At 30.9% G+C, this 18,206-nt stretch overlaps 1 protein-coding gene across 2 annotated transcripts in view; it reads left to right on the plus strand.

The window, feature by feature from the left end:
• The window catches only part of LOC143045567 (transmembrane protein 94-like), a 64,053-nt gene that overhangs the window by 10,039 nt on the left and 35,808 nt on the right, over window positions 1–18,206 (plus strand). Inside the window, exons 3-11 of one of the 2 annotated variants that reach the window (XM_076218168.1) lie at window positions 369–520; window positions 1,229–1,422; window positions 1,558–1,709; window positions 2,857–2,962; window positions 5,270–5,356; window positions 5,539–5,652; window positions 6,750–6,917; window positions 7,478–7,637; window positions 9,197–9,249. In XM_076218168.1, the coding sequence (XP_076074283.1) occupies window positions 369–520; window positions 1,229–1,422; window positions 1,558–1,709; window positions 2,857–2,962; window positions 5,270–5,356; window positions 5,539–5,652; window positions 6,750–6,917; window positions 7,478–7,637; window positions 9,197–9,249 (1,186 nt within the window). The remainder of the gene's footprint in view (window positions 1–368; window positions 521–1,228; window positions 1,423–1,557; window positions 1,710–2,856; window positions 2,963–5,269; window positions 5,357–5,538; window positions 5,653–6,749; window positions 6,918–7,477; window positions 7,638–9,196; window positions 9,250–18,206) is intronic. The other variant, XM_076218169.1, reaches the window with a different exon arrangement.

Here is an 18,206-nt window from a genome sequence, read left to right on the forward strand (position 1 = left end):
GATGTTCTTTTAATTTTCATAAATCATGTAGAATTTAAAGTTTTTTCAATGAAATGTATTTACATTCTTAAAATATAACTACCATTGTAAGATTCTAAATATCATAAAACTTAATTGGATATAAAAAAAAAAAGAACTATGGTGGTGTGAAATTGGTTATATATGTGCATACATTTTATTTATATTTTATATTTATATATGTATCCGTACCAGCAACACCAACGCAGTCGGAGTAAAATGAAAGCTAAGAGACAGACTCCAGTCTTTAAAATTAGGTTTTTCCAGTACGCAATATCCAGACAGGATAGCCGGACGTGAAACATCCACATATCATCATTATACTTTATATGATCACTTTTTCCTTTCAGTTCTATAGATAGTTATCCTTTCTGGTGGATAATAGAAGTAGTTGTATGGCTGATAGTACTTGCACTGAATATTATCAACAGCATATGGAACTGTCATATAGAATTAAAGGAAATTATCAATATTGCCAGACTTACTTTAAAAAAGATCAAAGGTAAATATCATAGATGTAAAGGATGTGGTGTTTTAAACAATTACATAAAATCATTACATGTACCGGACAAAAGCTAAGAGCACAAGAGCAGCAGTTTCATCACTGTTCACATATCTAAGGCAATATCTAGATCTATTCCTACTAGATTTTCTACAAAATCATTTCATTAGAGTTGACTTTTCATAAGATGTCTTTTAAGTGTTCAATTTCATTCCAGCAACAATTTGAATACGCACAAGACTGGAGTATTTCATCATTGATATTTTGTATAACATGAAATCGATTTTAATTTCTTTTCCACAAAGACGAATTGAAATATGAATAATGTTTTCAACATTAAATACTTGTATTAGGTTTATTATACATGGAAACATTTTGAAACATGTAAAATATGATGTAATTCGCAACTTTGGATGACCATGTATCATTATAAAATGTATAGCAATGTCTTATATTGGTACCTTCCACTTTAACTTATGAAGATTCAGCTGTGAAAATTTTTCTTGAAGCTTTGTTAATTAAAACATTAGATAAAGAATGTGACTCATTTTTGCCAGGTAGACATGACCCCTTCTTACCATTCACATATGCTCATTTTTACCAATGAAATTTTTGATATTTTTATGGAATGACATAATTTACCCAACTTTTACTAAATATTGAAAGAAAATACTTGTTGAATGATAATTCTATACTTGTTTATTTCAGATTGTTTGAATGCTCCCTCATGGACTATTGATGATTATGTTAACATTCACACCCCTTTGTCACCATGTGTATCACTGCAGTGGACACTCAGAGATAATCAGGTGGTTAATTTACCTGTCCCATTACTGGTAGCTGGTGATGTAATACTATTAAGGCCTGGACATATTGTTCCAGGTAGCTGCAGACAATTAGAGGTAAAATATTCATACATTGCTGTCATCCTTTTTTGTCATTTATTCAATTGTCTGAAAGGAAAAGAATTGTGTATATTATATTTTTATATAACCTATATTGTGAACTATAAACACTAAAAAAGTCTCTATTTATAGGCAGATGGAAAAGAGGTATTATTGAATCAGGGAGAAATGTATTGTTCTACTTCTCAAGAATATTCTGACTACAAAGGAACGCCACACAACTGTAAACCTGTAACTGCTCAAAAATTTGTAATGCTTGAAACAGTATTTCTACAGAATTTGAGGTAATAATGATTTACTAAAAGGAGAAACAATCAATTCTACCTATAAATAATGAAACATCAGAATTTAAATTGGAAGCATCATGTTTTGAGAAGAACGCTTTTAATTATTTTCATTCAATCACTGCTTTTATCAAGGAAATTAACAAAATTATTAAAATGTAACATGTTAACCTACATGAAAATTTAGGAATGATCATTATGTTGTATTTGAGGTTGCTGTAAAGATATGACATCCAAAAATGAGTTAAAAAATATGTTTCAAAATAAATACAAGCGAAGTTTATTTGTAAATGATCAAAAGGAAGATTTGGGGATTTGATTTATTCCATCGAACCACCAAATTCTGGTGCCAAAAAAGTTATTTTCTTTTAGTTTCAACAAAATAACTTTTTATGCCACCACTGTACAGAGGGGCATATAAAGTCTGTCTATTCATACTTTTGTACGTCCTAAAATAGGTTTCTGTTCTCTAATGTTAGTTTGTCTCAACCAAGTTTTATGAAACTTATATACAATGCTTATTACTACAAAACACAGATCAAGTTTGATTTTGGGTACCATCACTTTTTACCATTCTAGAGTTATGCCCCAATCACAATAGAAAAGTTGCTGAATTTTTTTGTTTCCTTTCTCTAAAGAAATATTATGATACTGATGTGCAAGGCTTATTTCCACAAAATACAGGTCAAGTTTGAATTTTGGTGGCCTCATTTTTATTATTCTAGAGTTATGCCCTTTACAAATTTAAAAAATGCAGATTTTTTCTTTGTTATTCTCTTACCTAACTTTGCCTTAACCAAATGTAATGAACTTTATACACAATGCCTATTACTACAAAACTCTGACTAAGTATAACTATGGGTAGTGTCACTTTTACTGTACTTGAGTTTTGTCCCTATATAATGTTTTATGCAAACAGGGCATCATGGGACACAGATGGGACACATTTCATTTTATTTTAGATAAATTGTCAAATGAAGCATTTTATATTTATATTGATAATAATGTAAAATTTGTACATTAATACTTCTGCAATTGATTGAATATTGTTAATGTATGCAAGAAAGAAAATCTGAATAGACTACTTGTCCTTATAATATATTTATGAATTTGTAAGCAGAAATCACTATTTCTTTCTCCATTTTAGAACTATGCTTGAAGATGAGTTTCCAAGACCTGTTACAGTAATAGAAAATGAGAGATATTTAATAGCAAGTCATTTGGTTGAGAGGAGATTAATACCTGTAGTATTTGTAAGCTAATTATGACAAACTGTAAATTCAGAAATGAATGTTGCATTTATTATTGCAATTTTGTAATTTTAGACTAAAATCCGATTTTAATTTTTGCGATATTGAGAAAAATCCTGCCAAATTCATATGAAAAATTTCAAAATGCAAGTATAAAATATTGTGATTATAACCCTGTCGCATTTTTCGTTATAATAAAAACGTAGCAGTAATTTCTGAATTTACAGTACTATGTATATGTGTATGTTAACAAGAAATTATGATTCAATATTTTTTTCTAGAGTTAAGCCTCTTTTAATTTACAATTTTGGCCTAAATATACTTTTGCAACAGTTTGCCATTACAACTCCTTCTGAAACCACTTGTCAGAATTTCATGAAATGTTTTAGATAATGAGAACTTAAAATGCAGTTGCACATATCTGTTCCAGACCATACAAGTATTTGGACCATGCGTGTATGATCCATGATTTTTATTTGAGTCTTTTTTGTCTAGACTTAGAGTTCTCTAGCATTGACTGTAGTCAGCCCTTAGCTTAGTTTGTAGTTCCTAGCTAACAATCAATTTTAATTAGGCATTAAGAGTAAGGTGCATGTGTCTTCTTTATTAGACTTTAATGTATTTCTGTTGCTGGGGCTTAAATTAAAATATTGTTTGTTTGCAGTTTACCGACCGACCCTTGAAAATCCTCCCGACTGTGAAAATTTTATTGCTTTAAATTTGAAGAAATTTTTTTTAATACTTCTATTGACGCGATCCAGAATTTTGGGTCCTTTCCGGAAATGATTTAAAGTCTGGGTCAATTACGCATTTCAAGTTCGGTTTTTCTTAGCTTCCCGTCAAGCGTTCATGTGACCATTTAATGATAAAGCACATGGAAATTGTTTACAGGTATCCATGAAGTCACGGAGGAGTACTTTACGCCGACGTCTCGTGTCAATTTTAAGACAAATAACAAACAAAAAAGTTTATTAGTAAACTGTTTATACAGATTCAGGCACATGTAATGATGTGTGATGATATCATTGACGATGATGCAGCAGATATTCATAACTGACACGATAACCATTCTGTCTCAAACAATCGGGTACAGAATCTGTGGAGCCTGACTTTATGGAACCAATTTCAGTGGTTAAGTAATTCGACAGCAGCTTGAAGTATGGCATATTTTCTACAAATCGTTGTGAAGACGACAAAGATGAAACCACTCCTCCGTGACTTAAATCTTCATGGATATCTGTAAACACGCCTGTACGGAGGAAGGGCTCATTTGAAATGTTAATGGATATAGATCATGCCAAATCAATATGAAGCAACCCTAACTACACAAAGATGTAGAGAAAATGAATGGTTAGCTTGAAAAATAAATATACTCTCTCTATATTAAATCTATCTTCAATTGCAATGAGTATGCTCCTTTAGGATAAGGGGGGCTGCCCCACTCATTGCAATTATTCTCTTTCTTACAATATTAAATATACCCAAACTGTGTGGTCTGTGTGAATTCAATTAAAACATGACCTGAGGAGCTATTCTGCCAATTTTTTTTATGCATTAAAAACATTTCAGTACAGACCATTTACTTTTAATGGGGTGCTATGAATTTCACCCCAAACTTTAGATTTCTTTGGTTTTCATTAAAGCCTGGCAAAAATATAACCTTATCACATATATAATTAAATATTGTTAGAAATATGAAAACAGTCGAATGTCTTAATACTTTTTTTCAAGTTGCCTTTTTTTCAATTGAGGAAGATTCAATGGTTATTTTTTTTTATTAAAAATACTCTTTAATACATTGTCTTATAAATCTTTAATATCTACATTTTTCTGATGAAAAAACATTCTAGTCAAGAAGCATACATGTCTGAATATATTTCTTTAAAACAGTTCTAGTCATAATGACATTCCTTGTTTATAAGTGTTCCAGTATTTAATAATTATACCATATTTTATGTCATAAATTGGATAATGACACTATGTTAAAGTTTCAGTTTTGGTTAAACAGTTTTTTATCTGAAAATGCCTGTTCATTTGATGTTGGTTTTCAGCATGTCCAGTGTTTGTTGTTTTAAAATGTTTTTTTTTTCTTCACAAGAAACTTGGTTTAGTGTAACTGCTTGTTTAAACTGTATTTTGGCTGATAAAATAAAATATTTTTCCTACCTACCGACCCTTCAGTCTGAAGGTACAGTCGGAAAACTGCAAACAAACATATTTTTAAGGTTGGCCTGGTATTATAAAAACATACAAAAGTTAGATAACTCATTACAGACTAGATACTTATGTTGCTTATTCATATTTTTTCAGGCAATAATGTTATTGGTAAACATTCTAAGATACATGTATATGCCTGATCATAGTGGACATTGGACAGAAATGTTTCTGGTTTTACAGGTAATATTCATAGCTCTTTCAAATGTTGTACATTCAGAGATTAATGACATGATTTTTATTAAATGCCAAAAATGGTTGATAACAAAAGTTCATGTTGCCAGTCGTTGTCTACTTTTTTTCCAATTGGATATCACATGATACTTCAGCTTAGTTTTGAGTGATGTATATTTATATTGTTCTAGGTCCATATCATTCTTCCTATGGTACCTGCTTTATATCCTTTGTTATGGAGGATTCTTGACATATATGGTCAAGCCAGAGTATTTTCAGCATCACATACAGCAAAATATACCAAGGTGTGTATTGAGTACATAAATAGATACAAGATTCCTGTTTTTTTTTTAACAAATTTACCCATTAAGTATGGTGTGATAGTCAAGTGTACTGCTTTGACTCATTTTAGGGTTAGAGAGCAACAATTTACACATTGCATATACTGGGCGTATATTAGATTAGGAAAAAATTCTGTAACATGATATGCACAAATATGTATACCTAAGGAACATCTTTTGCTTTGTTCACCTTTGTATTAATTATTTTTCTCTGCTCTTTAGACAAAAATGTTCAAACAGGGCCCTTACAAGTCAGTTTTCTTGTTGTGGCTTAAGGTATAGTTACGCTTTGAAATTCCAATTAGTTCTAGCTAATTGTAGGATAATCCTGTTGCTTCAGTTCCATCACTTGAGAAGGACATATTCTGCAAAATTGCATTGTACAAGCTCTTTCATATACAATTGTTGCCAAATTTTTACGAAAGTTATATCACTGATTTATATTATCAATATCTTGGACAAATTCAAATATCAGTGCTGATCAACTATTTTCAAAAGAGTTTTGCCCATGGAAATATTATTTACATGAAAAATTGCATTCATGTACAATTTCGACAAATTTTTATCAACATGATCAAAGGTTTATATCAGCATGGTCTTGGACTAGTAAAAAATCAGTGCCAATTAACTATTAAGATAGTTCTGCCTTTGGAAATATTAATTAAACAGAAAATTGCATTTTAAGTGCTCTCTCTCATGTGTACAATTCTTGCTAAATTTTTCTGAAATAAATATCAAGATTTATATCTGCGATATCGTTGAAAAGTTTGAAAATCAGTTTAATTGCATCATTAGTGTGCTGAAGCCTATATTTTTTTAGGGACTGATAGGAATTTGTATATCAAATGTTTATATCAGCAATATGTAAGGTCAAGTCAACTATTTTTTTTGAAGTCTACATTTCTCTTAAATATTCATATAAAGTTTTAAATAACAAATTAGATTAATTTGAGTTATTTCCCTTTGACAGTTTTAAAATTTGTGTAAAGATGGAGTCCATTGAAACTATTCTAATTATTTTTTATTAACATGTTATTTTTTTATTTTCTATATTTTGAAAGGTTGATTCCGAGAGTAGTTTTAGTAGTGACAGTACTATATCAGAGGACGACACCAAACTGGATGTAAACTACAATAAAATTCTCAGCTGGTTTTGGTCAATATTACAAGGAGATTGTTCTGTGGTAACCAGGAGAGTTAATATAACACAAGTTCTTGGATCTATTACAGTTAGTACAACTATTATACATTTGATATATCCCTTTGGAATGACAAGCCTTATCTTGTACTCTTTATTTAGATGCCATATTGTGTTAATTGTATTAAGATAAGAAGGGGATCTTGTCCATCTTTGATTGTAAAAAAGAAGAATTGAAGTAGGAAAAGGAGAACTGGAAGCTCAAGTTTTTTTTATAGTTTTTGTTGAGAGCACACTATAAGAGATTGTCTCCAGATTTTGGCAAATCAATGAAATCAAATATCAACAAATGAAAAATCTGCAATCCATAATAGTTGGTATCCACGGAAAAAAATGAATCCACAATAATTACTTTCTCAATTACTTGTGTATACTAATGTACCTATTATTTATTTTTTTCCTTTCTGATGTAGTATATTTACATAAACAGTCTAATCAAGTATACAGTATGTCCCTCTTTATCCTCTTTAGTTGATGCTGCTGAAATAACTGCAAGATATATAAATTAGTTTGAAATCTGATTTAAACTTGAATATGGATATTTCTTCCTCTTTATAATTTATTTTCATTGATGCTTTTTTCCTATTTCAGTCTCTCTGTTGTGTTGATAAAAAAGGAATTTTATCTTGGCCTAATCCTACAGCAGAAAAGGTCTTCTTTCTTTCCTCCAACACAAAGAAACCTGCAGAGGAAAACATTGCAATTAATACAAGCTTTAGTAGTGGTGAAAAATCTAAAATCCAAACATCAGGTTAGTAAAAATACATTACATTTTAGCATGAATAACATAAAACACCTTCATGACTGAAATAATATTCTATTTAAAATCCATTTTAAAATTTCAATGCCCATGCCATTCAATGGACAGTCATTTCATCCTTCTGTCCTTGAAAATCAAAAGATTGAAAAGACTTTATTCAATAGAGCTGCATTTTTGTTTAGTCTGAAACATGACAAAGCTTCTTTGTTGTTGTCTGTTGCTGTGGTCTGTTAACTTTTACAGAAATCTTCTCTAAAAAATCCTGTCTACATTTAACCAAACTTCTCCCCAATCATCTTTGAGGTATCATGTTTAAAAAAATGTCTGATTACCCAAATTTTTACCTATTTCTGTGATATGGCTTACTTAGAAAAAAACTATCATAGATAAATAGACACTTTTATCAGGAATAATGATCAGCAAGGCAAATTCTCCAAAAACTCAAATGACTGAGATCAGCAGAGAACTTGTATTGGAGTAATTGCCCTTTAATGATTATTTTAACCAATTTCACTCATTTATGTAAGAAATGGAATAATAAAAGAGCAATTGAAGTGTTCTAGCTGAATGAACTATATATGAAAGTTTACAGACTCCATAGAGGTTTCCATTATGTTTACAATATGTTCTAGAGAGGGACATATAATGTGGGTCACCTGTACATAAGAAATCCAAAAAAAATGGTATCCAACAAATAATGATGAACCTAAGTACTGTGTTTTGGTGGTATTGCACATAAAAGAACAGATTGTGAAATACAACTATGATTTGAATACTTTATAGTAGAATTTAGAATCTTATATTTATACCCCCGCTTTAAAAAAGAGGGGTATACTGTTTTACCTCTGTCTGTCAGTCCGTCCGTCCATCAGTCCGTCCGTCAGTCAGTCCGTCCCATGAAACTTTCGTCACATTTTTCTCAGAAACTACACATCCACCCTTTCTGTAATTTGGTATCAACATTTATATATGTCAGCCATACCGTGTGATGCGTTTTCAGATTCATCACTCGACAACTTCCTGTTTACCGAACACTTGTCTGATTTTACACATGATAGCCAAGTTGAAAATTTTCGTCACATTTTTCTCAGGAACTACAATACAAGGATTTCTGAAATTTGGTTTCAGGATTTATATAAGTCAGCTATACCGTGTGATGCGTTTTCAGATTCATCACTCGACAACTTCCTGTTTACCGAACACTTGTATGATTTTACACATGATAGCCAAGTTGAAAATTTTTGTCACATTTTTCTCAGGAACTACAATACAAGGATTTCTGAAATTTGGTTTCAGGATTTTTATAAGTCAGCTATACCGTGTGATGCGTTTTCAGATTCATTACTCGACAACTTCCTGTTTACCGAACACTTGCATATTTTTACACTATTAATATTATCCACTTGCGGCGGGGGTATCATCAGTGAGCAGTAGCTCGCAGTTTCACTTGTTATTAATGAAATTTTGTTATAGTTTATCAAATGTTTTATGCATTTACTGGTAATATTCATTTATTTAAAAATTATTTCATCTTTACTGTTTGTTTTTAGCCTATGGATCATTAAGTCATACTGAAGTTCTTGATCTTACTCATCATTCTAAGGTATGTGTTCTATTTTCTTCACATTCTTTAAAAAAAAATTACACTTGATATTTCATGTGATGTACTTCAGTTTTTGTCTCGCCTTGACGGAGTAAAAAAGCGAGACATAGGTATGCTGTTTCTGGCGGCAGCAGCAAACAACGACAATGTATAAGTTTGTGATTAGGTCTAGTTTATGGTGAACAACATGTGGTAGGTCAATCATATTTGGTATGCAGTTGTATAAGCATTGTCACATCTCATTTCCATGGAGATTATTTGGCCCTGCCCCCTCAGTCATGGTCTATTGACTTCGAAACTTTTGCTTATTTTACATGTATGAGTTTGTGTTTAGGTCAGTTTATGGGGAACCACAAGTGGTAGGTCAGTGATATTTGGTATGTAGCTGTGTAAGCATTGGCATATCTCATTTACATTGAGATAATTTGGCTCCGCCCCCTGAGTCATTCGTCTATTGACTTTAAAAACATTTCTGAGTTATCATATACTAGTTTGTGATTAGGTCAGTTCAAGGGGAACCATTAGTGGTAGGCCAATGATAATTGGTATTTAGTTGTATAAGCATTGGCACATCTCATTTCCATGGAGAATATTTGGCCTCACCCCTCAGTCACAGTCTAATGACTGAAACTTATCGTAGTTTACATGTATTAGTTTGTGATCAGATCAGTGGAAGATGTTAAAGTATTGCTATTTTGATTTCAACATTTGCATAATCAAAATTTCAAAAAGGCAAGACATATCTCTGTGATAGCAGTTTATTGGTTTACCTGATCTAATAAGCTGTGTGTGCTATTTCATCACTTGGGATTCATTATAAATGTAATTTATCCTAGTAAAGTTTTGAAAAAAATTGTCCATGAAACTATTTTTCCTATTTTAACCAACATTGATTACAACCACAAAAATTAACTCCAATGAATAGATAAACCTTTTTATACGACAGCAAAATTTGAAAAATTTTTCGTCGTATATTGCTATCACGTCGTCGTCGTCATCGTCGTCGTCCGAATACTTTTAGTTTTCGCACTCTAACTTTAGTAAAAGTGAATGGAAATCTATGAAATTTTAACACAAGGTTTATGACCACAAAAGGAAGGTTGGTATTGATTTTGGGAGTTTTGGTCCCAACATTTTAGGAATTAGGGGCCAAAAAGGGCCCAAATAAGCATTTTCTTGGTTTTCGCACTATAACTTTAGTTTAAGTTAATAGAAATCTATGAAATTTTGACACAAGGTTTATGACCACAAAAGAACGGTTGGGATTGATTTTGGGAGTTTTGGATTCGACAGCTTAGGAATTAGGGGCCAAAAAAGGGCCCAAATAAGCATTATTCTTGGTTTTCGCACAATAACTTTAGTTTAAGTAAATAGAAATCAATGAAATTTAAACACAATGTTAATGACTACAAAAGGAAGGTGTGTATTGATTTTGGGAGTTTAGGTCCCAACAGTTTAGGAATTAGGGGCCAAAAAGGAACCCAAATAAGCATTTTTCTTGGTTTTCGCACCATAACGTTAGTATAAGTAAATAGAAATCTATGAAATTTAAACACAAGGTTTATGACCATAAAAGGAAGTTGGTATTGATTTTGGGAGTTTTGGTCCCAACAGAATAAGGGGCCCAAAGGGTCCAAAATTAAACTTTGTTTGATTTCATCAAAATTGAATAATTGGGGTTCTTTGATATGCCGAATCTAACTGTCATGACTGTGTATGTAGATTCTTAACTTTTGGTCCCGTTTTCAAATTGGTCTACATTAAGGTCCAAAGGGTCCAAAATTAAACTTAGTTTGATTTTGACTAAAAATGAATCAGTTAGGTTCTTTGATATACTGAATCTAAAAATGTACTTAGATTCTTGATTATTGGCCCAGTTTTCAAGTTGGTCAAAATCGGGGTCCAAAATTAAACTTTGTTTGATTTCATCAAAAATTGAATAAATGGGGTTCTTTGATATACCAAATCTAACTGTGTATGTAGATTCTTCATTTTTGGTCCTGTTTTCAAATTGGTCTACACTAAAGTCCAAAGGGTCCAAAATTAAACTTAGTCTGATTTTAACAAAAATTGAAATCTTGGGGTTCTTTGATATGCTGAATCCAAAAATGTACTTAGATTTTTTATTATGGGCCCAGTTTTCAAGTTGGTCCAAATCAGGATCTAAAATTATTATATTAAGTATTGTGCAATAGCAAGTCTTTTCAATTGCACAGTATTGCGCAATGGCAAGAAATATCTAATTGCACAATATTGTGAAATAGCAAATTTTTTTTAAATTAGAGTTATCTTTCTTTGTCCAGAATAGTAAGCAAGAAATATCTAATTGCAAAATATTGTGTAATAGCAAGATTTTTTTTTAATTGGAGTTATCTTTCTTTGTCCAGAATCAACTTAAATCTTTGTTATATACAATATACAATGTATATTCACTTTTTACTACCAACTGATAAATTAAAATAATCTTTACCATTCAGTGATAACAAGCAGTTTTTTTTACATCTTAATATTTTATGATGTATTTAAATGAGTAGTTATTGTTGCAAACTCCATTAGAAATTTTAATTGAGATTAGTTTTGGAATAAGGGAAAGGGGGATGTGATTAAAAAAATTGGGTTCAATTTTTCTCATTTGAAATTTCATAAATAAAAAAGAAAATTTCTTCAAACATTTTTTTGAGAGGATTAATATTCAACAGCATAGTGAATTGCTCTAAGAGAAAACAAAAATTTTAAGTTCATTAGAACACATTCATTCTGTGTCAGAAACCTATGATGTGTCAACTATTTAATCACAATCCAAATTTAGAGCTGAATCCAGCTTGAATGTTGTGTCCATACTTGCCCCAACCGTTCAGGGTTCAACCTCTGCGGTCGTATAAAGCTACGCCCTGCGGAGCATCTGGTTAGTCATATCAGGATCGCAATTCAGGGTTTACTGAATTTTCAGTCCAACCAAAACTATCAGATTACTCATCATAAAAAAAGTTGCCCTTTACTGCTAATTTAGTTTTAGCATTGTTGTCTGATACTGTAAATTAAAAAAGTATTGTGAGTTTTTTTTATTGGGAATAATGCAACAGCATTAGTATCACAATAATATGAATACCTATGGGGATATCTAGTTCATGTATCTGTATGTAGATATTTCATTATTGTCCTCTCTTAAAAAGTTGCAATAATACATGCACACAATAGTTTCTGAATTTATATTATCCTAAAAACTATAAAAGTTGGGCTGAAGTAGAAAAAGAAATTAATTGCATTTTAAGATGTAAAAGATTTACCAAATTTCTGAAACCAAATGACCATTATTGTCAAAATTTAGTATTACTGTTTATTGTCTTGAAAAGGTGATAATAGATATTCAGAAAGTGAAAACAACAAAAACAAGTGTTCAGTAAACAGGAAGTTGTCAAGTGATCAATCTGAAATCGCATCACACCATATAGCTGACTTAGATAAACCCTGAAACCAAATTTCAGAAATCCTTGTATTGTAGTTCCTGAGAAAAATGTGACGAAAAATATTCATGGGACGGACTGACGGACTGACGGACTGACGGAAGGACAGACAGAGGTAAAACAGTATACCCCCCTTTTTTTAAAGCAGGGGTATAACAATCAGCGATACAAGCTACATATTTAAAAGTGATTAAATGAAACAATCAATTGTAAATCTTTAGGAGTTATAGCCCTTAAATGAATTTTATTTCATGATTAATGTTTTTATTACCTTTCAAACTTAAAGAGAAAAAGTGAAAAAACCACCTAGGTTTTCTTGTGGTAGCCCAGTTGACCTTGAGTGTGGGAGGTTGTGTGTTTAATACTCAGACTTGTCAAAACAAAGATTTAAATATTGGTAGTTTCTACTTCATGCTAAGCACCTGGTATTGAGGAGTTAGATAAAAGATTGTTTGACTTGAGTCAGGATCATTTATACTGGTAGGGATATATATGTCTTCCTGCGGCTTGGAATCTTGTGCAAGGGTTTAAATTAGCGGTGGTCCAAGGTCCACTACCTTCCACTTTTGCAATCAGACTTTTGTTTTGGTTACTAGCTACATCTGTCAGACCTTTGGTATAAAATAAAATAAAAATTTACTTTGCCAAAATTTCCAAATGATCTCAATTTTTTTTTCCATCTTTATTATTCATGACAGCGATGTTTATTTTGTTCAACTGCTAGTATTATACTAAAAAATCGCCTACAAGTAATGTGAAAATATGAGTAAAATCGTATCTGACTGACAGAAACAACATTGAAAAACAATGGAGCCATAACCTGAAATGAAGACAATTATAATTCCAGATCAGATTCTGGGTGCGGATAAGGGTAATTCATGGTTTGCCAATAAAATACAATTAAAAAATAATAATTTCAGTCAGGTGACATAATACATCTATATGTATTGTATGATGATGAAATATAAACACTACAATTGAAAACCAAAAGATACATGGAACAAAAAGAAAAAGCAGGATAAAAAATATTTCATACAGAAACTCAAAATTACTTTTAGTTCATAAATTTTCATGTCAAAATCCATTTAAATGTGACATTAATTTTCTTTATTATCATGATCATTAATAAATGTTGATATTACATGTAGATGTTTTTATCATGTTTATAGTGTAAACATATTACTACAATTCCAAGAGGTCATTTCTTATCAATTTTGAAGGTATAGTAAAAATCGGGAAGTTTCTTACTTTGTTTTTACAGAGGAACTAATTTAATAGTGCAACTAGATATGAAACACTTAAACAGCTTTGAATTTGAACTGTTACTTTAATTGTAATGCCTTGAGTGAGCACTTCTTTTCCAAATCTAACCACTTTATTTTTTGAATTCTTAATATACAAGACAATTACACTTATTATTCAACTTGGAATTTAGGTTGTGGACCTTTCAATTTGTAGTGTCAAAGGTCCTGGACCTTCCAGTACCAAATGTTAATTTGAAACCCTGTTGTGAACTAGCACATTAAAGATCTGACTTGCTATGTCTGTCAAGTAAACGGTAGAGTTCATATTCATATGACATTATATTAACATGTTCTCACCTGAATATGCATTAATTTGCCATTGAGCATTAAACAGCCAGACATCATCAATAGATCGTGTACACAAAAAAGTTATTAGCAATACCATACAACTAGATATACAAATATGCTTCAATTAATTTTTTTACCCTTAAATGATGATTTTTGTCAAGCCTGCGATTTCTGTTGCTGAAATTGCAACATAGGGTTAGTGTTTTTTTTTAGTACTCTTAATTTCTCTCTTATTATGAGTAATAGAATAGCTATATTTGAAAAATAACCTCCAATGCAAGTTCCAAATACCACTCAGACAGTTTCCACTTGACCTTGACCTCATTTCATGCATCAGTGAAGAAGGTTAAGTTTTAGTGGTCAAGTCCATATCTGAGATACTGTAAGCAATCGGTCGACTATATTTGGTGTTTGTTATAATTGTAAGGTGTACATGTCCAACTGTCAGGTGTCATCTGACCTTGACCTCATTTTCATGGTTCAGTGGTTAAAGTAAAGTTTTTATGTTATGGTCTGTTTTTCTAATACTGTATTTAAAAGGTCAACGTTTGTGTTTAGCTTAGTCTTTAGGGAACCCCTAACAATAAGTCATTGGTATTTGGTATTCAATTTCATATGCATTTCTCATTTCCATGGAAATTATTTGGTCTTGCACCTGATGTCATGGTTCATTGACTTTGAATGTTTTGCATAGTTTACATTTTTATATGACCGCAAAAATTGAAAAAATTTTGGTCGTATATTGGTATGACGTTGGCTTATAATACCTTATTCTGATTGGCTACACTGCATATTGGTATTTCACTGACTAGGTGAGACATGCACAGAAGTGATAGATATGCATTATAAATATAGAAAATTCAATATTTTAATCAACAAATATTTTATTTTTTTATTTGTATCATATACCCAAGTGCCTGTGGAATATCCCAGCATTTTTACCCATCAAATGTTGTCCGTGCATTAACTCATGAACCGTTCAACCAAAGCTTTAAAAATTTTAATATGTTGTTACTGACAACTAAATGAAGGTCAAGTTCAATAATGGTGATTTTGACTTTTACCGTTCAGGAGTTATGGTTCTTGAAAGATTGAAAAATGGAGTTTCCAGTCGTGTCCGTGCATTTACGCATGAACTGTTCTACCTAAGCTTCCCAAATTTTAATATGTTGTTACTGATGACAAAATGGAGGTCAAGTTCAATAATGACGATTTTGACTTTTACCGTTCAGGAGTTATGGTTCTTGAAAGATTGAAAAATGGTGTTTCCAGTCATGTCCGTGCATTTACGCATGAACTGTTTTACCAAAGCTTCCCAAATTTTAATATGTTGTTACTGATGACAAAATAGAGGTCAAGTTCAATAATGACGATTTTGACTTTTACCGTTCAGGAGTTATGGTTCTTGAAAGATTGAAAAATGGTGGTTCCAGTCGTGTCCGTGCATTTACGCATGAACTGTTTTACCAAAGCTTCCCTAATTTTAATATGTTGTTACTGATGACAAAATAGAGGTCAAGTTCAATAATGACGATTTTGACCTTTACCGTTCAGGAGTTATGGTTCTTGAAAGATTGAAAAATGGTGTTTCCATTCACGTTGTTGCATTTACTCATGAACCATTCAAGCAAAGCTTTTCAAATTTTAAGATGGTGATACTGATGAGAAAATGGAGGTCAAATTTGATATTGACGATTTTCACTTTCACCATTCATCAGTAATGGTTCTTGTGATATTGCCAGGACACAAATAAATATTAATAAATCCGGTTTGCTGTCGTTGTGACAGCCTCTTGTTAATGTTTACATTTTATTTTCTATAGATGTAATACTTTTAATTCAATTTACTATGGATATATAAAATAAACATTATTATTGTAAGAATTTAAATCAATCAGTCATTTCACGGATACATTATTTGGTTTTGATTATTTTAAGTTTTAAATGTCCAAAGTGAAAACAGATATTGTTTTCTTCCTTTATCCATTCAAAACCACAAGGAAATATTAAACTTTCAGTTATTTTTAAGCAATATTTTTATGAGAAGGAATACATATATGATCAAATATCCCAACTAGTTGATAATCAAAACTACAAATATATAGAAATGCATCCTGTTGCTAATGAGAATTTTATTAACATTCAATTAGGGATGGTGATAATTTTCCCTCATATATTGTGTTGTAATAGGTGTTAATTTAGTAACACAGAAACAAAATAAATCTGTTTTAAGATGTGTTAACTTTATGGATTCAATTTTACTAGATACATATGAAGTTACAACATAATACTAGGTACATGTAGCATTAATAATAGGTATATGAACTATAGATATCAAGTATATTTACTACTGATGTACTATAGGTGTTAGGTTCTTGTACTATTAATATTAGGTTCATGTACTATTGATGCACTATTAATATTAGGTATATGTACTATTGATGTACTATTAATATTAGGTTCATGTACTATTGATGTACTATTAATACTAGGTATATGTACCATTGATGTACTATTGGTGTACTATTAATATTAGGTATATGTACTATTGATGTACTATTAATATTAGGTTCATGTACTATTGATGTACTATTAATACTAGGTATATGTACCATTGATGTACTATTGGTGTACTATTAATATTAGGTATATGTACTATTGATGTACTATTAATATTAGGTATATGTACTATTGATGTACTATTGATATTAGTTATATGTACTATTGGTGTACTATTAATATTAGGTATATGTACTATTGATGTACTATTACTTTTATGTTCATGTACTATTGGTGTGCTAAAAACATTAGGTATATGTACTATTGGTGTACTATTTATATTAGATATATGTACTATTGATGTACTATTGATATTAGGTATATGTACTATTAATGTACTATTAATGTACAATGTACTATTAATATTAGGTATATGTACAATAAATATTAGGTTCTTTTACTTTTGATATTATGTACACTGTACATGTACTATTGAAATAAGCTAATTTACTATTGATATAAGTTCATGTTCTGTTGATATTAGGTATATATGAGACGGTCCTATCTGGCGAAGTGTTCTAAGTAGTTCAACTACTGTATCACTAGTCTGTCAACACTGAGTTTGTTAAGTTTGAGCCCCAAAGTGGTAGGTGAATTCTAGTTCAATCTTAATTAACTGGGATGGTCAGTTTTCCTGCCATAAGTCTGTGTTTCACTCAAAGCTCTCAGGCTTCTTTTGTCAATAAAAAACTGAGTGCCATGAAATAACCAGTAGAGCTGAAAGTGGTACCAAACACCAAAAATGAATTAGTCAATCATATTAGGTATATGTATATACTATTGGTTTCAGGAACATGTAGTCTTGATACTGAAAGTACACATACTATTGACATTACGTACATATAATATTGGTACATGTATTACGTATTTATTAGGTATATATGTACTATCTGTATATCAAGAAAGTTACAGATAAATAGAATATCAGATTAATTTGATGTTTTATAACTTTACCAGAGTTATCTGTCTTAGCGCAAACCATTCACAGAAAGGGAAAATTAAAATATTGGCAAGATCATATTTGGTTTTTTTTAAAGGCTATAGTATAGCATTACATAGAATTATCCATTCGTATAAACAATCATATCATGTCAGTAACATTATTTTGAATATATTGTTAATGGATTAAACTTATGTTTTTTAAACGAAAACTGGGTTGCAATGATGAATTTAAAACTGACTGGTCAGAATTATTCTGTAGGTATTAGGGTTTACCTTTTTAACTACTCTATGGTTGGGCTTATTATTGAGAATGGAAACAGTTGTAAACAAAGCTAGATTGAATTCATATTATAATCAAGGAATAAAAACAAGATTACTTATTTTTTTTATCTACTTAGAAC

This window comes from Mytilus galloprovincialis, chromosome 9, assembly GCF_965363235.1.
Source record: "Mytilus galloprovincialis chromosome 9, xbMytGall1.hap1.1, whole genome shotgun sequence".
Taxonomy (NCBI): Eukaryota; Metazoa; Mollusca; class Bivalvia; order Mytilida; family Mytilidae; genus Mytilus; species Mytilus galloprovincialis.